Raw genomic sequence first — 27,644 nt, forward strand, 5'->3', positions numbered from 1 at the left:
TATATATATAAAATTTATGATATGCATTGACAAGATTGAATTATAATTACATAAAATTAAGAACCAATAATGATACGTTTATATTTTTATGGAACAATTAATCAAAATCAAAATAAAATTTCTGTTTTGACTAAGACTATTTTTCTAAGAGTAAAGTTTTTTATTTCCCTAATATCTATAGCAGCACATACTTCTTGTTCAATAATTCGGTAAAGGCTAGTCAATTTGGTTAGTGTTAAAGTACTAATTATTGATTTTAAATAATTTTTGAAAAGTTTCTTGCATAGCTGGCATTGCTTACAGAAAATGTGAATAATATTCAGAGCATTGTTATAATATTGGGTAAAGTACTATTTTCCACTTTGATAAACTGTAATATTTCAAGAGCTGTAATATTTAAACTGTATAACTGTAATATTTAAACTGTAATATATATATATATATATATATATATATATATATATATATATATATATATATATATATATATATAAAGCAGTAGCATAGCACGAGTTTCTGCCACTCAGGGTGTATGCCAAATATGCTGCCTCTTATTTAAGTTTTTAAAACTAAAAGGTTTTCAAATTTACAGAACTTTGCAGCAAGAATAAATTAGTTATTGTGATTTTTACAGGATACAAATAAAGAAGTCATACATGCATGTTTCATAATATAATAAACACAACTGTTACAAAAGTTCTTATATGTATACCTCTAGTTGATATATATATAAAATTTATGATATGCATTGACAAGATTGAATTATAATTACATAAAATTAAGAACCAATAATGATACGTTTATATTTTTATGGAACAATTAATCAAAATCAAAATAAAATTTCTGTTTTGACTAAGACTATTTTTCTAAGAGTAAAGTTTTTTATTTCCCTAATATCTATAGCAGCACATACTTCTTGTTCAATAATTCGGTAAAGGCTAGTCAATTTGGTTAGTGTTAAAGTACTAATTATTGATTTTAAATAATTTTTGAAAAGTTTCTTGCATAGCTGGCATTGCTTACAGAAAATGTGAATAATATTCAGAGCATTGTTATAATATTGGGTAAAGTACTATTTTCCACTTTGATAAACTGTAATATTTCAAGAGATTAATTTATTCAATTGATTAAATTATTTCCCTTCTCTATAACAGCTATGAAAGCCTGTAGTTTAACTTGTAGACTTGTTTGTTACTTTTGACAAATGTGCAATTCAGATTGCATTCAGTGTTGACCAAATCTAATAATAAAGCAGACATTAAATAAACAGATTTTTCTGTCAAATCTCTAAGGTATGAAAACATCACATGGCAATTCTACAATTATTCTATCTACCAAAGAAAACAGCTTCCATCTCAATTCATTTTCATGGGAGAAGCTGACATCTATACTTCTGCCTTCAAAAATGTGTCTTATTATTTTACGCTTCTGAGATGCCATGGAAACGCCATGATCTCCACAAATATCTTTAGTAGAACTTATCATGCCATCTGTCAATTTTTCCCATTTCCATATCAATATCCTTTGAAAAACACTCACTTTTTATCAGCAGACAGTTTTATGTCGAGTTCCTGTGTTTGTAAATATTTTTGAGCATGGTTCATTCATGTAGCATAAGTTGGCAAAGACCAAAGAAAAAAAGACTGCATTTTAACTAGCTAATTTTTACAAAATGTTTTAAATGTCTTTGTAATGATGCCAAGGCATTGCCTCTTGCATTCCACTACATATTCTGAATCCTATTGAAACTTTCACCAGCAACATAGATTGGCAAATGCCCAACAAACAAAAGAGTAAAATGATAGCATTGTAATTAGTAAAGTTTTCATCTGTTTTGTACTTAAACTTTCATCTGTCTATATCAATCTGTAGAGTGTCAAAAATGTCTTTGCACTAATGCTATGTCATATTTATGGCATTGCCTCTTGCATTCCACCATAAACTTTTGAACTTCTGCCAACAGCTATCAGAATTTTTAAAAGGTGCATGGACATGGAAAATGGAAAAAAAAATCAATACCAATGTTCTAATCTATGAGAAAATATTGAATTCACCTCAACTGGGGTAGTATATTAAAAAAAAAAAAAAAAAAACTAGGTTTAACAAATAGTTTGAGCAAGGCACAAATTCAACTTTGAAATTTTTATTTTCATTCATTGCCTAATTTTTGAATGTCTTCCAGCTTTACCAGAAGCATTATCAAATGCCTGATATCTCTACAGTTTATTATATTGGGATCAACAGCTTTAAACAAATTACATTACATATATTATTATTACTTATTTTGAAATTTGCTGCACCCATTATGCTACAGCATTAATATGATATCATTTATAGAATTGAGTTTTCCAATTCATTACAGCAAAAATTTGCTTTAATAGAAGAAGGTTCAAAAATAATGTTTTTGAACAGGATCTTCTAAACTTTAGTAGATGATACTATTTAATTATTTGCCAAAGTCCAAAATTATAAAATTACATTCATCTTAGAAGATTAAATGAAAAATTCAAAATAGTCTTGAAAACTAGAGTAAAAAAAAAAAAAAAAAAAAAAAAAAAAAAAAAATTCTTTTGAAAAAAAATTCTTAAACTATACAAAAGAATTTTTTAAATATTAGTTATGCAAAATTACTACAATTTATTGGCTTTTAGCACAGAAATCATTTTACAAATCTATGTTACTTATCTATATCAGAAAACAAATGAATGCTTGTTTCAGTATACTTAAATTTCTTTAATATTAAAAAAAAAAGTTTTCCCATTTCTATACTTATAAAGAAACTCATCAAAATCTTTTATGTTTTATAACTAAATGTAATTATTTAAAAGTCTGCCTAGCAGAAGTAAGGGTTTTCAAGGAATTTTGTAATCTATAGATAGAGGACAACACTTTTCTTTTACTACTTAATAAGACTACTAAGAAATGAGTCAATTTCTCAAGACTTTTCCCCTCTTTTGTTAAAATCAATAATGTATATCAAATAAGAATAATCAACATTATTCAAGATTTTAAGCTGAATATATATAACTTACAGGCAGTTGTTTCATGATTGAAGTATATATTAAGAACAAAATTTTTCATATATGTGTGTGTCAGTAGAAAAAGACAATTAAAAATAATCCACACAAAAAGTTGTAAATAAGTTTATGGCACAGCCAGACAGACTGCAATTCCTAGTTCATTTTATAATCACCTATTTTTAAATTACTTTTTTATAATGGATGTCAACAATTTTCCATATTTCTTTTGAAGCATTATGCACCCGCATAATTACGTCAACAATTTTAATGGCCTTTTACATATCAAAGAAAGGGTTTTTAGGTATATAAGTAAATGTATGCATTCCTTTGATTTTTTTTGGTGGATTTGCTATGGCAATTTATCATATTTATAAAGCATGGTAAATGGTTGCATAGTAATATATAATTCAATTTCTATTTCTAAAACTTTTAATTACAGAATATATATAAAAAATTAATACTTGACTGATTTAATTGTCAGAAATTATATTACCTATTGTATTTATCACAAAACTATTATTAAAAGTAATTTTAAGATATAAAACAAATCAAGTGTTTTATAAGAATATTTGTACAAATATCTTTGAAATTGGAATACAAAAAAGAATTCTGTAAATGAAGTTTTAATAAATACAACATTTTTTTTTTACATGCACTTATTTATTTTTAGCATCCATATTTGAAATATTAATACATCAGCATACTTACGAATATCAACAGCTATTGAGATTTTATCAATTTAATATAGTTAAATATTAATTTATTTTAATAAAATATAACAATATATATTATATTAAGGTAATAAAAATAACCTTTACTTTTTTTTCATTTTTTAAAATTACAAATAATAAGAGATAGATTTTAAAAAATATTTTTTTCCTGCATTTCATTTGTTCTTAAACTCTGAAAAATGTTCTTTTGTTCTATAATTAAGTTGTTGTTTCTAATGGCTCTTGTCTAGCCCATTGACTTTAAGAAGTCATTTGTGGTTTTAAGCCAAGGGTACGTCTCATGTTTTTTCAGTAGCGCCATCTAGGGCCAAGAGAACGACTTAGCTACACACACGTCACAACCCTTTTTACGGGGCGGACTTCATTCATGCATTTCATTCACTCATCCACAGATCGTAATTTAGATCTGAATCAGAGAACGATCACTCTTGATCCAGTACCCCCAGTGGTATTACTCTCGACATGGAGGACTTTGTGACCACGACAGATATATATGCGCCACAGCCACCACACATGCGGGGAGTCTTCAACCGGCGGGGTTCAAACTCGCAACCCAAGGGACACGAATCCAACGCCCTACCAACCAGGCTATCCCAGCCTTTGTTTTATAATTATAAAAATGGCAAATTAGGAGATTTTCAATTGCATTATATGGTTTATCTTGTACAAATTATATTACATTTGGATATAATGTATACCATATTAAAATAATCAATCATAATCATTGTATAATGAAAATATCTACAATCTGAATATCTAAAAATCAAAATTTTAGCTATGTTAAAAAAACAAAAAACAAGGAAGAACTAGATTATTGTTGTATGTTGATTTGATTCTATGGCACTTTACAAATAGAAATCATTTGAGTTCTTATATATCGGTTGATATTCTTCAAACTAAATCTTCCAACCAGCTTTTCACATTCAGTTACAAAGCACTTACATTTATTTTGAAAAACCTTCTCTCAAAAAATTACAAAGATTTGATTAAATGTTGAAGACCAATTTGGATTATACCCTCACTATTTAAAATTAAAAGTTATCACTTTAGAATAACTGGCCGCTTGAAAAGCTAATAAAGAAATGAATAATTTTTTTAGGTACATATATAATATTTACATATCAAACCATACTGCTTCAATGACAATGAATAAACAATTACTGAATAATTTAAAAAATGCAGAATAAAAAAAAATCAAATACTTACATGATACTTTTGTTTGTTTAAAGCTCTTGTCACTAGGTAATATGTAATTTAAATCAGAAAACGTCCGAAATTGCTTTTTAGCTTCAACTTTAGAAAGTATATCAACACTATTTAAGGCCTTTTGAATTTTTATAGGATTTAATTTAATTGTTTGTAGACACTGTTTATATATCGGGGATTCAAGAGCAGCTTTCAGTTTCTTTCTAATCTTTTGGCGTTTTAGCTTCACACCAGGCTTTGTTTTACTAATACTTCTATACGAGAGTTCAGAGCCATCCACGTAACTGCTTAAATAGTCAGTGTTTTCAATATGAAAACTACTGTCTTTTTTCTTATTTTCAAGAGGTATCACAGTTGAATTCTTTTGAGCACTTTTCTTTTTATAAAATCCATTAAATCTTTTTGGCAGCATTCCATTGTAGAGCTTTTCAAAATTCAAATTCTAGAAAGAGGGAGATATTTTTTAAGTATAAAAGATAAATCAATTTTCAAAATGGAAAATGTTAAATTTTAATTCTATATTCAGAGCAAGAATTGGCAAACTGCAGTTATATAAGTAAAGCCCACAAATACAGCCTAGTAATAAAACTGAAAATGAAACTAGCATAATTTTATTTTAGAAATATTAATCATAAAATGTTTTTGTTTTTTCAAATGTTTTCCAAAACACTGGTAAACTAAGGCAGATTCCAAAAACGTTTTAGCAAGTGCCATTGAAATGTCCTATTCCTCTAGCAAAATCATCTAAGGGTGAATAAATGCACTGCCTGGTTTTTCGTAAGAAATTACCAAAGTTCCATTTCAGCTTTTCGGTAGTGTTTATACAAAAACTGATTTTTTGAAAAGCAGGTTTTCAAATTCAATATTTCCAAAAAACCGGTTTTCAAATATTTATCAAAAAAAAAAAAAAAAGAATAGGGAAAAATATTTTATTTAATTTATATAAAATAACAAAAGAATTAAATCAATATCAAAGTCAATATATATATATATATATAATAAGGATTACGTATACATATTACTTACACAAAATAACGGAAACTCAAACAAAAATTTCAAATAATATTATATTATTTCCACTAATTTTAATTTCTCCTAAGAAAATAGGATTTTAAAAAACATAAAATATTCACTGAACAGACACTAAGTCTTGTTCTTATTTTGGACATAATATTGCTTGAAATTGAAGACTCGTTCACTATCTATTGAGCTTGGTTTTATAGTTTTCAGGGCATCAAATAGCACATCTAAGTTTTATGTTCTTTTATTCGATGCCACAAATAATGAAAATTCAGCTTTCAGTGTCTTTGGATTTCAAAGTTTTTATTCAGGGTCTTCAAGAAATGAATTGATTTTTCTATGGCTTCTTTTAAAAAAGCATTACTCTGATGTAGTTTCTTCGGTTTGCTTTTCATCAGAATCGGTTTCCATATAAGAATTTGGAAATATTTGAGACAATATCTTTCCAGATAACTTAATAATTTTGGTTTTTGAAGTTAATGAAAGAACACTAGATTTCTTCGCTGAACTAGAAATGTTTTGTGGATTTTGCAAATACAGCAAACGAGTTGGTAATTCTACTTGTCTTCTTTCTTGAATTCGTTTTTCTAAAGTCATATAATAATTTCAAACTTATTTCAGTGTTTAAATTTTTTAGTTCAAATAACAGAAATTTAAATATACCTTCACTTGTTAATAAATTGGGATCTCATCACACCCTAAGCTTTCAGCTGCTGGACAAATCGGTCTCAACTGATAAAATTCAATTTTTTTTTCAATATATTTTGAAGACGAGGAATATCCAGGCGTTTCGGAAAACCGGTTTTTTAAAATCATGTTTGAAAACCGACAAACCCTACTTTTTGGATTTCACACATGTTTAGCAATCGACTTCTAACAAGAATTATATTATGTTGGACTTTCCCTATCTCCAAAGTATGTTGACTCCCGATTTAAAATATAGCCATATTCAAGCTAAATATTGCTGAACAAATCAAGTAATATTGAAATACAAATTTTAATTTTGTTATCATTATTATTTGCCACAATAATAAATTTTCTTAGAGAACTTAAAAAAAAAAAAGAATCAAACACATCAATATTATATCCATATATTAAAAATAATAAAGAAAGTCAACAAATCCATTGCCAATGGTTTGGTCTCAACCAATGATTCAATTCTGGCATTTTTAAAAAAATTCATATATGAAAGTTCATGAATTCTATATTATGGATCAATTGCCAGCCACAGCCTTCCATTTTCGAGAGAAATTTAAAATTTACCATCTCACAATACATTGTCTATGAGAAAATTCTAAAACACAATTTGCCAGCCAACTACCAAACCAATTTCAAAAAGTTTTACTTTATATGAATGCTCATAACCTCCAGATGCAAATAAAAAAACCAGCTGCTTCAAAAAATCAAAAATCTTCCTTCACTGTACATTCTCTAAGGGAACATTCTGTGACAGAGTTTGCGAGCCCATACCAGTGAATCCATTTATTTCATATGGAAGCTCTTGGTTTCTAGATAAATTATAAAAGGTCGACTGCCTTCCACTGGTCACCATTTTCACAAAAAACAAAAACTTCTTCATATATTCTTTGCAGATGCAGAAATTTTTTCCAGTGGGGCATAAGACATCTTTGATCGAAAGCATGTGAATTTTTAAAAATTTAGCTTTAAAATAATAGTAAATAATTCCATATTTAATCAAGGTAATTAAGTTTTAAATGTAACTTTAAAAATAAGCAACTTCTGAGTTTATAGTAACTAAATAACAAAGAGAAAAAAAAGTATAATGACAAATTATATAAAATATTCAGGGGGAGGGGAAAGCAAGACATTTTCTTATTGTGCTTTCATTTTTTGGGAGGTATGGTTCCAAGGTTGAAGGATTTCAAATTTTGATCAAAATCTGATATTTGGGATTAACAAGATTCTGACGATAAAAATTCAAAATAAAATTAATTTTTTCTCCATTTTTTTATTGTTGTCAAAACCACATTAAACCACAAATTCCTTTTTAACAGTTTTCTTTACTTTTTGGTTCACATTGAAAGTAAGCAAAGAATTTTGAGTTATATGTCTTACACTTGAAAATAATACTAGTGACTTTTTGTTTATTCACAACTGTAGCACCGTTTTCCCCCCTTAAGCAGACAGCGTCCCCTTGTGGCGTTTACAGACAAACAGTTAAATGGGAGACCAGCATTCTGAAGTCAACTTTTTACTATGTGCAACCCTTGCGCTAACGCCGAATACTTTCGGTTGGAAACGGTAGAATCCCTCCACCAATCTGTTTACTTTAACCTAATTGTCTGTATGTGTTTGTAAATTTTGTAATGTAGCTGTGCTTGTGTAGATTAAAAATATCATATTTAAAATCGGGCAGTTCATTAGAAAATCGCAACACACTCGCTATAAAATGTGGCGCCAAAACGGGGAGCCGATCCAAGGATTAGATAAGTAGTTTTGTTTTATTTCTGAATAGAAAAGTTATAACATAACTTGTTTTATTCTAATTTAAAAAACTGTAATGTAACATTGTAAAATAACTTTTGTTTTAAGAAATTGTTCTATAGGTAACAGAACCAGGTATTTATGTTCGGTTTAAATATTTTTCTTGATAAGTTCATTGAAAATACTTTGTGAATATTCATTTTGTAATCAGATATCTTTCTGAAAGCTTTGTTTATGTGCTTCATTTCTGTGCTCCATCAAAACATAATTTTGTTTTTATTGAATCGTTTCGTTTTGAGACGAAGCAGATAAATTAGTCCTTTATTATAGAATGCTTTTTTTTTTTTTAAATTTAGCATATCCGGTGTTATATTCTTTTTGTGTCTCTATACTGCATTGTATTTAAGAATAGGCTATTAATCAATTTTGTTTTATTCCTTTTAAAACAAAAAGGGAAAAAGGAAAGTAAATGAAAGTATTCTTATTATTTTCTCTCTCGGAATAGGAAAATTTCTCTTCTTGGAAGATAAATTGTTTTATTGATAGTATTTGAAATATACCATGTGTGTTCCTTTTTTTTTTTATTCAACGAGAATACTTCTTGCTTTAAATTTTACTTGGCATTATTCTGAAAATCGTATTTTCTGTGTTTTTTTAATGATAATGTTTACTGTTTTTTTTTTTTATTCTTTTGAAATTTGAGTATATGATTTTCTATTGTTATTTTGAGAAATTCGATAATATATCCGGAACATAATTTTATTTTACAAATGTTGAGATTTTTTTTTTTTTTTTTTTTTATATTTTTGCATATCGAAAAGTGAATTAGAAATTGTGTATCAGTAAAATGTTAATATTATTTCTTTTTTTAACGTAAATGCAAATTTTATTATTAGTATTTTCAATTTAAAGTGAAAATTTAATTGTTCCTAATTTTTAGGAACATTCACTTTTATTTGAATATTTCTCAACTGACTGTAGCTAACTGTATAGAGAAAAATAACTTTTTTATTTGGTGCCGCGTAAAGATAAACGTTCAATATAGCATTTTTGTCTAAAATTAGGAAATGAGATTTAATGAAACTTGCCACAGAACTTGGTGAGGAGGTGGAAAGTGATCTTAAAGTGATTGAATTACGTGAATTAATATTGAAAATGTCGATTTACAAAGAAGATTTAGACTTTGTGAAAAATACCCCAGAAAACATTATGACTGAAAGATTAGAACGTGAGGAACAAGAACGTGTTGCTGATTAAAAAGAATTAATAGAACAGGATAGAGCTTACGAGTTGGAGAAACTCCATCAACAAGTGGAATCTCAGAAGTTGGAGCAGACTTCTGGTCTTGAACTTTTGTCTGCAGATCAACAAGTTGCTCCCTGACTTTGATCCGCAGAATGGGGACATGACCCTATTCTTAAATCTATTCGAACGTCAAATGGAAATTCTAAAAATAGGTAAACAGAACTGGGTTGCTCATCTTCTAGGGCTATTACCCAATAGTGTGGCACAGCTCATCGCAAAAAAACCAGAATAGGAAGCACATAACTTTGATCATATTACTTTAATGGTTTAAATTAAGCCCTGAGAGGATGCAACAACTCTTTGTAACTCACAAGAAAAAAACCTGAAAGCACATGGAAAGGCTTCCATTTTGAACAGCATAGCTATTTTGAAGCATGGCTAGCAGATTTGAACATAACGATGATTGAAGAATGAAAAAATCTATTGATCTTGGATCCAATGATGAAACGAGTTATTCCCGAAGTCAAGAACCATTTTAATGATGCATGGAGTGAATGGGTTACCCCAAATGATCTAGTGGAGAAATTGGACAGTTATGACAACTTACGTTCTGTAAACCTAAAGCTTCCCTCAAAGCCACATGAAACAAAAGCTATTTACCCAAAAAGAAATCAGTACCAATCAACCCGATTTGAACAAAGAGATGATAGACATGGTCTGCCGTGGATTCCCAATCAAAGTAGGACGGATCCCAGCTACAAAGACAGACCCCCTCTGTCATGCTATGGTTGTGGAGCGCCAGGAATTGTAAAGGCAAAATGTGTGAAATGTAATCCTATGGTTCAAGGAGTATGCATTCAACCTCCAATCCTTAATCACATGAACTTCCATAGTATCTCAATGAAAAGCCAGCCATCAAACATTATTGAAATTACTATTTGTGGTTCCCAAGCAGCAGTGTGTGCCGGCACTGGGGCTACACATTCGGTTGCCTGAGAAAAACTTTACCATTTCCTCAAGAATAATGGACGAAGATTCGAAAATAGTACTGCTGACATGGCCCTAGCCGACGGGCATGTACAAAAAACAGATATACTCACAACGATGGTAGATATTGGTGTGGCAGGTCCCCACGAAACTTATAGTCTTAAAGAATTCCAAGGGAAACCGAACTCTTATCGGTGCCGATTTTCTGAGAGCCGCAGGTATCGTCTTGGATCTTCATCGTTTAACTTTATTGAATTTCCGGCTGATATTAAGTCTCTCCTGGTTGTACCTGTTGCATCCCATCCCTGTCAACTTCGAGAAAATGAGGGAACCCATCTCTCGGACGAACAACGGACGAAATTCAATTCCCTGCTCAAAAGGTACGAGAAATGTTTCCAACCAGGGGGAGAACCAACTCTTTTCATCGAGCATCGAATCAACACTGGTGATCATCTCCCAGTCGCCGTACCACCGTATAGGATGTCTCCAACTACCTATAATATTGCTAGCACAAGTGATCCATCCACCTCCTCAGGAGCATATCATACCTCAGCTCTACGTTCGTACAGTCAAAACATGTAAGCGGATATACCACTACATCTGATTCGCAAAAGCGACTGACCATCAAACTTAAATCCCTTTCCTCAGAACCAATAGACCTTTAGACAATTCAAATTCTGTCTCCTTGCCGGGACGTCGTCGGAGCCAGAGAGGGAGATTGTAGCATCTCTTTTTCCCCTTGAGCAGAGAGCGCCCCCTTGTGGCGTTTACAGACAAGCAATTGAACGGGAGACCTGCATCCTGAGGACTTTTTCCTATGCGCAACCCTTGCGCTAACGCCGAATGCTTTCGGTTGGAAACGGTGGAACCCCTCCACCATACTGTTTACTTTAACTTAATTGTCTATGTGTGTTTGTAAATTTTGTAGTGTAGCCGTGTTTGTGTAGATTAAAAACATTATATTTAAAACTGGGCAGTGCATTAGAAAATCACAACACACTCACTATACAACTGCATTTCCATCTTTACCTAATTTTATAAATGGAAATTTTTTTCATTTTGATAATCTCATTTGGAATTACATTTTTACAGGCATTTCATTTATACAATTTCACCATCATTTAGCCCATCTAGAGATGCAGTTCAATATTCGGATTTACAAATAAATTGCAATATCGGACTTTCAAATTATTCTAACCCACTAATAGTGTATTTCATAGTTGCAGAAAGAAATTTGGCTCTGTCTATTTTACAATATTGCTCAAAAATTGAGACATGCAGATAAGCCTTGAGGATGGCCATGAGCTTTCATATGGAACAAAAATTTTCCAAATTTGTACATTAGGTAATTTAATTAATGCATGACTGAATTTAAATAAACATTTCCCCATAGCAAATGTACAGTGAAGTAGGGTTTTTGAAGTTTTTTTTTTTTTTTTTTTTTTTCAAAAATGGAACAGTTTGAGAACAGTGACTATTAATGATAATGTGTCTAACTTCCATCTATGCTAATAATAAAGATGAATATAAGTATAGGGCGTTTGTCCTACAGTTGCCAAATACTCTCTAGAAGATGAGAATGTGCACCTCACAGCCATTTTATTTTTGATTTATCATTAAAAATTAAACTTAAACTAAATTATGGCGTTTTTCTACAGTAATTGTTGCCTTGAAATTCAAATAATTTTCCTTGTTTCACCAAATATTTAATCAGCAATTCCCCCCCCCCCCCTTGTTTAAAGCTAAAGAATAATAATTTTATTTAATATTTGTGTAGTTCAAAAAAAAAAAAAAAAAAAAAAAGGGCGGGATTATAAAATTAGGAAATTTAGAAAGTAGATAAATTGATTATTTACTTTTTAAAATTAATCTTATGATGTTATAGGACTGTCTCTATTAGAAAGGTTCATGTATACTGTAAACAGAACTGAAGTAATATGAAATAACAAGTCCTTAACGTCGGGATTAAATGGATATTTATTTTATAAATTTAGATAGATTTAACTATAAATCTATATAAATTAACCAAATATTTATACATTTAATAGAGCTATGACATCATAGGATTGGATTCCATTAGTAGTTCTTGAGTTCATGTACTCAGTGAATAAAGCATATACAGAACAATTAAAATAGCAAATTAGGGGAAATCAAAACAAAGACAAACTGGGGATATCACAGACATGAAAATATATCTAAATAATTTAAATGGAATTATGTAAAACCAATATCTCTAGAGAATTAATCGATTCCCAATGGCGTCTAGTATATAAAATGAAATATCTAATAAACTATTATACACATTAAAAGTTTTAAATGCTGAAATGAGTACAATGGGTCTTGGCAGAGGAGAATGGCTCTAAGTGCCCATAATATTAAATAAAAATATTTTCGGCAAACTGCTGGTTGTTGAAGGTAGCTAATAAGTAATGATATCCAAAATCTTTTATAAGATAATCTCTTTAAAAATTTTAGTCTAAATTTTTTTAGAGATGATAGAAAAAATTTGATTGTTTTTAAATAGTTAATCATAATTGCCAATAATTTATTCTTTCAAAAATTGTTTAAATCAGCAAATTTTAACTATGAAAATTATGCAATTCATTATACAAGATTCTCTAATTAATATATTATTTTTAAAATAATTTTGAAAAATAATCAATATAGAAAGAGATAATGAGATCTGTACTCACCGCATTAATAATATTCTTAAGGAAGTTATTAGTTGGAGTATAATCTAAAATGAAAGAAAAACAAAATTTAGCAGACAAGTAATTTTTTAATATGCTATATCAAACATTTCTATAACAGCTATATTGTGATATTGTTTATATTTTCAAATCCATATTAACAAAATATTAAAAGAAATTGATATATTCAATAACATTTGGTCATAACTTTGTTTATTTAGTTGTATTAATGCTACTGATTGAACGAAATATTAGGGCTGTTTTGTGGTGGAACTCAAAATTTATAAAACCGTTAGATGATGAGGATAATATCTGAACTAGCACCCCCTCTTCAAACTTTCAGACCTCTCTCTCTAAGCACCCATCAATGAGGAGATGTTTTGTCTTCTCTGCCAGATTTAATTTGTACCAGGTTTATACACCTGATGAATCATTAGAGGAATTGGATTTCAATCCAGCAGTTCTCTAGCACTGAGGAAAAAAACAACAACAACATATCATTAGGCCACCAAAGTCCTTACTATTTGGTTATGAGGCATGATTAATGATACAAGAATCAAATGCCCGATTAAAGATAAATATTTAAAACTAATTAAAATTAAACTAAATTAAAGCTAAGTTAGAAATTAATAAATGTTTCAAATGTAAAGTTGGAGTCAGCAGTAAAAATAAATGTAAAAATCAAGGAAAATACATGACAATAGTATTTTTAGTTGGACAAATGGTTTTAATAAAATTCAGACTCACAATTTTGTCATTGCATTCATTTAGTGTAATATTAAATAAACTTTTAAAAAGGAACAGAATGCATTTTGAACAGAATTTAGTTGTGCATTTTACAATTCCACCTGTAGTTTCTTATTGTGAATACTTACACAAGAGGACTAAACAAAATAAAAGTATCCTTAATATAGAAGAAATGCATATAAGAATAAAACATTCTGAGCAAGTGGATGATTATAGCAATGCAGCAACAATAATAAGTGAATCTGAATAAATAATGTTTACCAGCAAATGATTGTAAACCTATCAAAACAAAATATTCAGAACAAGAGATAATATATATTAATACAAATAAGAGGTAAAGAATTGCTAGCAGAAAGATAATGATCTATATTCAATTAATTTGATTAAAATATTGAGCAATTCAATAAATTATTTTTAATCATTTAATATGTGTAAATTCTATGAGCTAAAAATCTTTATAGGTAATTTTGTTGAATAAAAATAGAAATGTTATCGTGGTATTTAATATCTGAACTGAAATGATGAAATCATTTGTCAAGAGTCTTCTTGAGCAAACTGACGATGATAAGTTGCATTCGTTAAATATTGAGAATTGATGTTTTTTATGAAGAGTTTTACTTATGAAAATTTTTTTGTTATTCAAAACCTTAGAAATTTCTATATCAATTCTTACTTTTAAAACTTAAAACCTGCCTGAGTAGTGCCAATCAAAAATAAATCACAGTTCAAGGGATTAAGTTATCATTAAGCAAGATTATTTTATATTCTCTACTACAATATAATATCTATTTAATTAACTTTAAGCATATATTTGTTCTAAAAAAAATTAAATTTCTAAATTTGGGGCAAAATAAAAAAAAAATCCGCAATTCTTGATTTATACAGATTATTTTCATCTTTTGAATGCATTACAAAAGTATACAGTTGCAGAAAACTCCAAGTTTCAAAACAACAAAAAGAAAATAATAATGATTTAAACATGATTTTTTTAATACATAGACAAGCTTATATAAGTTTTTCATGAAATAGCATGAAGGAAGTAAATCAGAAAAGAGCAACAAGACATAAGAATAGACTTACCTAAGTGATTCTTTAAATTATTTCTTCCAATAACTCCATTTACTATACTTCCTAATTTGAAAGGTGAACTATAAGCAGGTGAACAATTATAAACTAAACTATGGTTATTATAACAAAATACATTGCTTTTAGTAATTGATAAACTGGCTAATTTGGTTTTGTAGAAGGTATTTTGAAGTTTTCTCTCAAAATTATAATAGTCCTTTGTCTTATAATTTATTACATTATTGACTAATGGAGGTACTGATAACATCTTCATAAAGTTTGTACTTTGATTGATCACTAATTTTTCCCTCAGTAAACTCCTATGCTGTGATGAAACTGAAAGAAAAAAAAATTATAAATATTTATGACAATTTTAAAAAAAGATAAATATTTTAATTTTTTTAAAATTTCATTTTATTCAAAAGCTTATAAAAATCTAGATTTTTTTAAACAAAATAAAAGTGAATAGTTAATATAAATATTTTAATTCAACAGATAAATCTCTTTATCAATCACATATTTTTTATCTTTATAGAATTTTTATTGCAGTATTCCACTGCTTATTAAAAGTTTAAAAACACCTATTTGTTTTAAGGCTCTTTCCAACATATGTTTAAGATAGTTGATAATAATTACTATTATTTTATAAATTTTGATTAGAAGTATCATGTTTAATGCTCTGCCATTGTAAATAATGCATTTTAATTTAAAAAAAGTTAATATAAAATAGGAAACTTGAGTTATCTAGAATATATTTAATATGAAACAATTTAAAACTTCAAGCAAATGATAGAATTCTTAACCCTTCTTTGCATGTTTTTTTCTTTTTTTTTTGTGAAATAAACCAGGGCGAGATATTTCATGCTCTAGATTAAAGGAAAATGCTTAAAAAATCCTAGTATAAATATATAGTATAAAATAATCAAAAAACAGTATGATGGAAATATTCATTATCATACAAAATTACATGTTAAGCTCAGTACAAAATCTTTGATGCCCCTCTTTTCTAAATTTCTCCACTCATTATTGCCTTTATTAGCTATAGTTTATTAGTTATAAAAAAAAAAATATTCCAGAAATCGCACATTTCTTCCAATTCCAAATATAACAAATAGTGGAATGACAAATTCAAACCTGTTATAATGACTGTTAAATTTAATTTTTCAACAACAAATTTACAGAACACCTGTTTTGGGTACAATTTTTTGTTCACTAAATGTTACGATGGAAATTTCCACCATCATGCAAAGAAGGGTTAATGTAAATTAATATATTACAACTAGTCATCGATTATATACTAGTAATGTACAAAGATTTATCCTTTAGTTAACGATTTAATTAATAAGTATCTTATGATATAATTCAATAATAAAATTATTCCTATTTCTTAGAGGAAATTTTGTTTGAAAATTTGCAAATGTATTAAAAACAATTCCATTTAATATAATAGCTTACCATTAAATTGTACAGAACCTTTACGAACTGCTTGAGATGCAAACGCTTTAGCAATCATCGGATGTTTTCTCATACCATTTTGTGCTCTTTTCAAATAGCCATTCAGTGATCTATTGAACTGGCGTCTCATTACTCTTTTCAAATAGCAAGTCAAGATTCCTTTCAATTGGGAACTCATTACTCTTTTCAAATAGCAAGTCAGAGCTCTTTTCAGTTGGTCAATTAATGCTCCTTTCAACTGATAATTCTTTATTCTTTTCAAATAGTAATTCAATATATCTTTCAGTTGACAATTTATTGCTCCTTTCAGTTGGCTATTCACTGCTTCTTTAAGTTGGCAACTGATCACTCTTTTCAACTGGCAATTCACAGCACCTTTTAGCCTGCAATTCACTGCTCCTTTTAGCTGGCAATTCACTGTTCTTTCAAATTGGCAATTCACTATTTGTTTCAATTGGTAATTCACTGCCCTTTTCAGTTGGCAATTTGCCGCTCTTTTCAGCTGGCAATTTGCTCCTCTTTTCAGCTGGCAATTTGCTCCTCTTTTCAACTGGCAATTTGCTCCTCTTTTCAACTGGCAATTTGCTGTTCTTTTCAACTGGCAATTTGCTGTTCTTTTCAACTGGCAATTCACTGTTTTTTGGGGTTGGCGAATCGCTTTTTGTTCATCTTCCAGTTCTATAATAAAGATTCTTTTTTTTAAAAAACTTATTTTACAAAAAAAAAAAAAAAAATCATTAGTCTATTTTGAATTGATTATAATTATGATGTGAAATGAGAAAACATTCACACAAAATAGAAACTTAAGAGATTCATAAATTGCATATTTATTTTTAGAAATAATGATCAATATGTGTAGATACAAGTAATATAAAAATCATTAGAAAAAAAGTTAATTAAACAATATTCTTGTAAAACTCATCTTTAAAAGAATATTAAATTAAAGCTGAATATTTCAAATAAAAATTCAATTTAACAGAAATTTCAATGTGTAAGTATAAATGGCTAGAAACTTAAATTATTCAATATAATGCTAAATCTGTGACAATTAATAAACACTGGATCAATGAATAATAATTGGTACTGCCATTCCTGTAATTGTGCATGTATGATTAACCTCAACTGTCAGCCAATATATTGTCAAAAGTTTAAAACTTTAAGATTTTTTTTTTCTTCATGTTGAATTATTAGGTTGAAGCAAAAAATTTACCATTAAACTCAAGAAGAAACTTGTTAAAAATGGACTCGAAATGTACCAATTGGCGAAACAAGTTTATAACAAATTTTGTTTAATTAGATCAAAAATTTTCCTGTGGTACAAATGCCTTTAAGAAGGGATACACTAGAGGATAATAAGTATATTAGAAAATTTTGTTGAAAAATATCTAGATATACGAAAAAAAAAAAATCACTAAAAAAATCGTTGCAAGTTAATATTTAAAAAAAGACAGAAAAACTTCTGATGTAATAATTTCAAAAATTTTTGAAAGATAAAAGAAAAAGATAGAAAAGTAATTAAAGCACACACACGCAAGTTATTTACCTTCTATAGAAAATGCCGTTACAATTTCCAAACTGGACTCCATAACATTTTCAAGAACTGCAGGAAAGAGAATACTAAATATTAAAAACAGTGTTAAGCTTAAAGTTGGGAATGAGTCATTATAGAAACATTCATTTCAAAAGACAGTACATACAGATACCATTAAAAAAAAATGAGTTGGAGGAAGGGCGGGGGGGACCAGGCGAGCCAACATATACATAATTATTGGCAGAATTATTTTTAAATAAAAAATTATATGAGATAAATAATAAATTAATGAGATGAATCCTGACAGATTCCATGTTTAATTTGCAGTAATAAATTGAAACTTCTGCACTTTAGCATTTCTTAAACAACTTTTCAGAATTAAGAAATTTAATTCAATATTTTACAAAAATTTAAAAAATACTGGCCCTTTTAACCATACAAAATTTTAGTAATCTGAATCATTTACCTTCTATAATACTTTTTGTTACGTTTTCCAAAGAGCTTTCTCCAATATTTCCATTAACTAAAGGAACTATAGAAAAAAAAAAAAAAAAAAGTGGAAAAAGAATTAATGTCAAGTAAGTCAACAATTTATTAGAGCAATCAGTATAGGTATTTATCAAAAGAAATCAATACATGCATCAGATTTTTTTTTGTTCTTCATAACAATAAAATATAAAAGCACATGCACCTAAGAAATTTAAACCCATTTTCATTAAGCAAATCTGTTAATTAAATTACAATAGTTAAAAATATTGCAGAGAGAAATTAAGTTGAATGTTCTTGATACACAGAACATAGTATTTAATAATGTTTAAAAGCAAAACAATTAATCCAACATCTTGAGACTTAAAATCTTTTTTAATAACATAACAAATTTAATAGCTACTTGAAAATTTTAAAATAATAAACAAATGAATTCTAAAAGATTCAATGGCAGTTTCAGTATTACTTAGGTACAACTTCATAAAACTAAAAAAAATTTAATGCAAGATTTCACTAAAATTAAAAAGACTGGCTTTTTAACCATACAAAATATTAGTAATCTGAATCATTTACCTTCTATAACACTTTCTGTTACATTTCGAAAAGTGGTCTCCTCAAAATTTTCATTATCTACAGGAACTGTAAGAAAAAGGCAATAGAAAAAGAATTAATGTCAAGTAAGTAAATTAACAATTTATTAGAGCAATCAGTATAGGTATTTGTCCACAGCAGTCAAAAGATGGCATTTGATATTTTTTGCTCTTCATAGAAATTGAGTATAAAAACACATATTCCTAAGAAATTTGAACCAAGCACTTTTCATTTGACAAATCTGTTAATTAAATCAATATATTTATGAATACCCAAATAAATGAATTTTTACAAATGTAGAAAAGAGACAATAAGGTAAATGTTTTCAATAAAAGGAAACTATTTAATAATATTTAGAAGCAAAACAATCTTTTCCAAATTCCGAGATTTAAAATCTTTTAAAAAATAGATGTGCATACAAAAAATTTAATAATTAATATGACATTATTAAAATATTAAACTAAATTACATCCAATACTAAGGATTGGTCATAAGTCCAAAAATAAATTGTAAGAAAATAAAATTATTATTAATACAAAAACAATTTAAAAGAAATTAAATATCTAGTAAATTACCAGACATTATTAATTTTTTTTTTTGAAAAAAAAAGGCACAGATGCCTTGCGTATGACCATTTTTCAAATCTGCTTTGTTTAATTAATTTCAAAAATAAGAAAAATTCTTTATTTAAAATTTTTCTAAAAGTATCATGAAAATACATATTAAAATACTTAATACAAATTTTCGTGAAAAATTTAGGAAGAGACTTCTATGACAGGAATACTAATTTGATCTCGCAGAATGACAAGTGCCACGGTTCTAATGATGGCAGTTGGGGGGGGGGGGGCTTGATAGTTGATGCTATTTTTTTCCACAAAATGTTTCTATATAAATATGATTTTCTATTTACAGCCTCAGCGAAACTTACTTAAATGTATAAGCTGGTTAACATATGTTGCAAAATGGCGAGACATAATTTTAAACATTCAATGATTTCTTTAAAAAATGAATGAAAAAATTATATTAGGATTTATTCAGAATTACTATCTTGAAATTCTTACCTTGTTTTCTTCTTTTTTTTGGCCCATATGTTATTCGTTTTCTTTTTCTTTTCTTTTTTCCATGCCCAGGACCAGACTTCACATCAAGATTGTCTACAACATTAGCTTCAGAGTCATTGTTTTTTGAAGTATCTGTTTTCTCTGAATTTTTGTTTTGCACATCTGTAGTATTTTTCGTCTCATTCTTAACTTTCTTTTTCTTTTCAGGTTTGGGCTTAGGAATTGGTTTAGGTTTCTTTTGATAAAAGCTGTACTGTATTGCTTCAGGATCTTGTGGTTGTGAATGTCTGATTTCTACATAAAGAGAGCAAATTATATGAGACAGCTGAATTAGATACAAAATTCTTTCATTGCTATTTAATTAATTTAATTATTTACTCTATTGTAATGCTAATTTTTATCCTAGTTACAACTGCAGTTTACATACGAAGAACACATTATCAGGACCAAATAGTCCTGTTTTGTTTTTTACATAAAAATGATGCAAATTCATTATTGAAAAACAGATGTGATTTGCTTATATTATAATTGTATAACAAAAGTTCAAGAATAAAAATTATCTAACATCCACACTGTTATATTTAAAAAATATTAAATTTTGTTAATACCGTTATGCCAGCAAAAGGCATCAGGATAACAGAAATTGTCACATATATCACAGTTAACCAACCACAGTTCAGTAAGGTCACTCGGGTATAGATAATGATTGTGGTCTGGATCTGTAAAATAAAATAATATTAGTTCTAAAGTCTGTTTCTCATTTCATTTTGAAGGATATCAGTTCTAACAAGTACACAAGAAAAAAAAAAGAATACCAAAGTTTTTTTTTTTTTAAGTATATGGAGTAAAATACTTTTCACAAATTTACAGCATCTTAAAGACCTGTAAAATCTGACATTTCCCCATTACTGAATAGCAATCCTTTATGATGAAACACATATTTGAACACACTTTGGTGGCTGCCATATCAATAGGGGAGGAAAAATCCTACTTTGAAGCTGTATTTACATTTGATTACAGCTATCATTAAGCCAAAAGAAAAAGAACAAATTTAGAATATTTTTTTCCCAGGAAAAAGATTTTAGAGGGGAAAAAAATTAGGACAACTGAAATACAAAGTTTTTGTTCAAATTTCTCAGCTCTTGAGAGAAACACTGGTGAGTAATCTAAGAAAACCATATTGAATTTTTGAAAAGTAAAAAGTTTTAAAAGTTCTTAAAAAGAATTGAATTCTTGAATTGAAAAATGCTGAAGCAAGTTAAATAGACATCTTAGCATTACTTACGAATTAATATAAATTAGGAGTTGATCAGCAAATGCCCATTTTCCTACTTCTAAGACAGTTACATTTCACTTTAAAGGCCAAAATGAATGCATTCAATTACATCTTTTTTTGGTTCTATTAATAAGTAAATATACATTCTCAAACTCCTAAATAATTTTCAGCAAGTGTACCCCTCAATCAACCAGAGGTCTACCAATTTTTAAAAAAAATTTCTTTTGATTTATTTCCTAGATAATGTTAGGGCCTTTATTCTAGGATATTTTATATTTTAAAATACATCAATAAAAGCTTTTTTTAATTATCTCATACAGATTTTTTTTCAATTATTTTTTAACAATATAATGCAAAGGAAATTTACAGGAATCTATACTTTATATAGAGTTGGAAGCTAAACAATTAATTCATCAATATCTATAAGAATAACATTTTTATATTAAATAAAGGGATGTCCGCTATACATGAAATTTTTTTTTCAGGAATCTGGAATTATTATAAAATATTAAAATCAGAATTAGTTGGTTTGATTTAAAGAGGAGATAAACTCATTTCATCTACCATTATTCTTGAGAAATAAAATCTTTAATATTTCATCATACACAAAATATATAATTGTATTTTACCATCTGAAGATTCATCTTCTTCCAGGTCTGAATCATGTCCGTTTACTTGACCTGGAAAAGTATCCAGATTTAAAGCATTTCTTAGCATGTATGCAATTAATTACTGAACATTTTAGCATACAAAGTAATTACAAATGTATTACAGGTAAATATAACATCTATTTATGTTTAAGAATGTATAAAATTATATAAGGATAGATTTATGTACTTGTTAATTTTCTTATTTTTTTTAATAATATTTTTAGAAGTAGAGAAGAACTTTGTGCCTTTTCAATTATCCCCACTCCTTTTAAAAGGAAACCTACATTTGACTGGAATTTAAAACTTTACAAATAACAGAATTTAATGCATCTGAAAGGGAAAAATCATGGAAAAATGAATAAAAAAACTGAAATGTTGAAAGAAATTTGTTAATTAAAGGATTTACAGATTTTCAATAATACACAATAAGCTGCTTATATACTTGCTTGCTAAAAATAATGCTTTCTTTTCATTATTTTTAATAATAACACGTTAAAAAAAGCCGCAAAGATAAAAAGACAAATTACATAGCTATGAGAATAAGGTAAAGAAAATTAACCTTCAAATAAATGAAAATATTTTATATTTCATATTAGGCAAGTCAATTGCACAGAATGCATGCATATTTTTATTATCTATAAAGTCTTAATTATTAGTTTTTATATGCAAATACCCACGATTTATTCACTTTTGTATATGCTATTTATATAACAATAATTCTTAAAAAAAATGATAAGTTAAAAATAAGATAAATGAAGCAACTTTAATTAAAATATTATAAAAATAATAGATTCATCACAAATTGTTAATATAATTTCAAATTAGAAGCAAGAGATTTAAATAATTATAAATTAAACTTGTGTATAGTTATTGAATATTAAAGATTAGAATTTAAAAGAATCAATATGTAATTAAACATACATATTTTTTATTTAGAATCATCATTTTCTAAAATGATCGAGATCTCACAGTTGGTTTTGCATTTTACATTACTATTTTCTAAACATTAAAGATGTAACCTGTAAATTTAAATATCCATTTTTATTTGATGTTTTGACAGACATACCTTTTGTTGCAATATGTTTTCATGTGAATTAATTAATGATCTCTATCAATTAATAATCTTTTCAGACATAAAATTGACAGCAATATTCTGATTTCAATGCTTTTGTTAATGTCCTATTGGCAATGGAAATATCTAACTAACAAAGAAAATAAAACTATCTTTTTACTCTGTTTATGTTGCCAGTGTATATTACTTGGCTAGACAAACAAAAGTATAATGGTCAAATTAAATCAAAAAGCATTTTACTGATATTTTGTTAAAAGATTACATAGCAGATAAGAATTTGGAATCCTTTTTTCAACATGAGATACTGAAACATATTTTTAAAAGTAGTCTTTGTATTGGAAAGAATGCACAAAACTTTTACTTAAAAAGAAAAATAGAATTGATATCTATGTTCGTGGCCTTAATTGTATCTGCAAACATTTTTAAAATAAGCATTCCAATGTATATCGCTGGTAAACAAATATGAAAATTAACCTCAGAGTTTTCATGAAATATCTCCTATTCTATTGCTTTAAAGCATATAATGCACACATTCATATTGCTTAGGTCACCAATCATATGGTCTAAGGTTCTGTTTTCATTCTTTACATTATCCTCCAATGAGTTATCTCTGTTTAATCAAACAATATCAATAGTTTATGGATTTAATGATAATTGAGTTCCAAATAGAGTTTTTAAATAAATCTTTGCATTAATGCTGAGTTTGGAATGAACTACATCTTTATGAAAACAACTGACTTGGAAAAGGAGAAATGAAAGTTGGAATGATACAGTTACTATATTTCTTGGAACAACTGCAGATTTAATATGATTTATCTCCAAACAGATATCGCTAATGGTTCATATGAATATTAATTTCTCTACTTTATATATTTGCTTTGATAGTTTGCGTTTTTATAAAATTTTCGAACTTAATGAATTTTTTAAGGCATTTTTTTTTCCCTCCTTAGCCATGAAACTCAAAAGTTAATAAAATTTGTTCTCAATTCAATTGTAAATTTTTACATTGGTGCTAAAGATAATTTTTTTGAGTTAATGTTTCAAACTTACATCGAATTTCACAATGCTTAAATTTTTATTCTATATTTGAAATTTTATAATGTACCTAATTAAAATTAAGAATAACTTAAAACAGTAGCAATTTTCAAAATCAGCATTTTATTGTTTGTTAGCAAATTACAATTTTGTCTTTATTGTATTTATGTACATAATCTTAAGACAGTTTATAAAATTAATGATTATCTTAATTTCTTATAATGTAAAAATGTGCTTACATTCCAAAAAAACTTGTGAGTAATTATTTACACATTGTTGAATAATTTTTTTCTCTATCTTAAACTGTAATTTATAATAAAGCCTTTTTAGTTGTAATCAGTTAATTTACAAATTGTATTAAAATATAAAATTTATATCTTAAAAATCTAATAAAAGTTTTATTATTTAGACACTGATTTTTTTTAATAATATTAAGAAAGATTTTAAATTCTGAATTTAAAAGAAAAACCATTAAGAGTATGAAAGATAATATTGAGATTTTTTGCTTGCTTTTGAAGAATTATAGAATCTGAAACTCAATAAATTATCCCTAAATAAAGCTTAAGATTTTTTAAAAAATAATTTTATTACTTGAAAGAATGAATGATATTGTTTGAATATTAAGATAGACTATGAAGTGCTGAAATATCATTTGTAAAATTCAATGCTGTTTGACACAGTATAGAAAAATAAATAATATTTTAATTATTAATTAAAAGAAAAACAATGAGATATTTTTATTGTATCAAATATGAATAAATTATTTCATAAATTTGGTGGAAATAACTTGTATTTAAATTAATTTTGCAAAGCGAGCCCATTAAAAAGTGGTTTACAGTTAAAAATCAAATAAATACAAAAAATAATAATCAAGGAAAATAAGTATAAAATCATAATACACTGAAAAAATTGACTTATATTAGACAATATTTTACGAGTTATGTTGAAATCTATTCCGTTACGCAACCCTACAAATAACATTAATGATCATCTACATGTCTAAAATCTTTATATAAATAACAAATTGACAAAAATTGCCAATTGGTAGGGATGAAGAACTGGTTTCTTAAATTTTCAAATTACTATAAACATATACATTTCTTCATTTGAAATGTATATGATATAAAATTTGTTTGGACTTTGCCTGCTGAGTCCTACTATTTACAAATAGTAACAGATTATTTCAAACTTTCATTTAACATTTTTACAAATAGATTTTTAAGACAATAGCAATGGTAGATTTAAATATTTTGTAACTTTTGGCAGTGCACACTATGAGGATCATGGTGTGATAAATTGCTTGATTTAGTTTCAACATATTAAACAATTTTCTTTTAACTCAATTAATCTTCTTTTATTTTATTTTATTAACTTTATAAAAATGCTTCAATTTTTATTAATCTATTAACAGTCCAGACTGCTTAGTGCACACATCTAAATTTATACTCAATATGGTTGAAGCAGAAGTTTGTTGTTTATAAATATTTCTATAATTAGGTTAATTTAGTGAGATATATAGGAGCCTGAATAATAACACAGTTAAGTTTTAATACTCTTTTAACATTTTACTGTCCAATAAAAATAATTTTTTTTTGCAAACTTATTTATTTGATAACTAAGAAAATAAAGTATTTAAATCAAACTGCTTGTGGCCACTCTCAGGCTGGTAGCCCTAAGTCAGCCAGCCTAATTAAAAATCTACCATTGATCAACAATAAAACATTTAACAATTTCACAGGTAAAAAAAAATTGCAAGCAACTGTTCACTTTAAATTTCTTGTAAATGGTGCACAAGATTAATCATCAACCAGGAATTTCTCATTGGTAATATTTTTCTTTTATTATATTGTTAAGTAATGTTTGTGTATGAGTTTAAGGAAGTTTTTTCTGAATAAATTGTGCAAATATTACTTTTATCATCAAAATAAATAAATAAATAATTAAAATATTTTCATACTTGTTGATGGAAGATCTGAGGCTTCATCTGATTTTGAACTTGTTTTCCTATTCCTACGTTCTCTAAAAAACCGTGCCGAACAATCTGTGGAAAATATAAAAAAGGTCAGAGCAATCATTTATATAACATAAATTAATGAAAAAAAGTCATTTTTCTTACAAATAAACATTTTTTATATCAAAACCTATATCAATTTGCAGGTATAACACTTAATCCATAATTATGATAATACATAAATTGTAAAAATACCTATAACACAAAAAAGTTCAGAATATGATATAATTTACTATTTTTGAAAAGTTTGTTCTGAAATTATTTTAAGAAACCTCAGTATACTCAAAAATTATTTGGGTTGCAACTTTGAATTCTTGGGTTGCCTCACTCTCTAATCTTTTCTTCTTTGTGTTCTTGCAGAATTCTTGTAGCAATTCTTCATTCATATTCTTGTTTTTATTTATTTATTTTCTTATTTGTGTTTATATATACATATATGTCATCTAAATGTTGAAATAAAAATCTGTATTTTGTAACTAAGCAAATTTTATTATTGAACTTAAAAAAATAACCAGCTATTTGTAAAACATGAAAAATGACAATTTCTTAATATTGAACATCAAGCTTTCATAGAAGGTATCAAGGTAAGTGTAACACAATTTTAGAGTAGTTAAGATTTGTGCTTGATCATACATTAATAAAGGTTACTTTGGCCATATAATATAGTGAAATAATTGTATTATTTAGCATATAAACATGTTTTGAAACTGTTTTAAAACCTTTAAATAGTTCTTAATAATGTTAAGGTAAAAATGGTAGAAAATAAACAGGATATACTAGAGGAAGTAATTTCTTGTATAATGGATAAGCTATCACTTTTACAGAAAGGCAATGTACCTGTTTGGTTTATACAAGTTTTCATGTATCTCAAATAACAAATGATGATACAAAATACAATAACATGCTAGTAATCATAAATACTATCAGCATAGTATCAGATTTAATTGTAACTTTACTGGTGGGCAATCAGTACCAAGCTTAAAAGGAGAGATTAAAGAATTTTAAATTAATAAATTTTAAAACTTAAATTAATAATTTTTAGATTAATAAATTCAATTAATCTCAACAAACCCACAAACTTTTATCTGACTTCACATTAAGTGATAAAAAGAAAATCGGATACTAAAAGAGATGAATGAGCTAATATGAAATTAATTATAGACAAATTTTTAAAAACAATTTGGGTTGCTTATACATACATACGCAGTTTTAACTTTATCAATGGTAGATTTATTAGAATTGCAAATTTTAGCTGGCAAATATAAAAAAATAAAAGCAGTATCTGTGTTTGCAAAATTTCACAGTTACATTGTGCTTTCA

The 27,644-nt window shown here is 27.3% G+C and overlaps 1 protein-coding gene across 1 annotated transcript in view; it reads right to left on the reverse strand.

Annotated features, from left to right (window-relative positions):
• Positions 1–27,644, reverse strand: part of LOC129966689 (uncharacterized) — a 67,901-nt gene that overhangs the window by 27,247 nt on the left and 13,010 nt on the right. The window contains exons 2-12 of the mRNA XM_056081203.1: positions 26,271–26,354; positions 22,186–22,236; positions 20,889–20,999; positions 20,281–20,574; positions 19,202–19,267; positions 18,609–18,674; positions 18,155–18,211; positions 16,612–17,289; positions 15,172–15,492; positions 13,348–13,391; positions 4,958–5,399 (exon numbers count right to left, since the gene is read on the reverse strand). Of these exons, the coding sequence (XP_055937178.1) occupies positions 4,958–5,399; positions 13,348–13,391; positions 15,172–15,492; positions 16,612–17,289; positions 18,155–18,211; positions 18,609–18,674; positions 19,202–19,267; positions 20,281–20,574; positions 20,889–20,999; positions 22,186–22,236; positions 26,271–26,354 (2,214 nt within the window). The remainder of the gene's footprint in view (positions 1–4,957; positions 5,400–13,347; positions 13,392–15,171; positions 15,493–16,611; positions 17,290–18,154; positions 18,212–18,608; positions 18,675–19,201; positions 19,268–20,280; positions 20,575–20,888; positions 21,000–22,185; positions 22,237–26,270; positions 26,355–27,644) is intronic.

Source organism: Argiope bruennichi, chromosome 4 (genome assembly GCF_947563725.1).
Source record: "Argiope bruennichi chromosome 4, qqArgBrue1.1, whole genome shotgun sequence".
Lineage (NCBI taxonomy): Eukaryota > Metazoa > Arthropoda > Arachnida > Araneae > Araneidae > Argiope > Argiope bruennichi.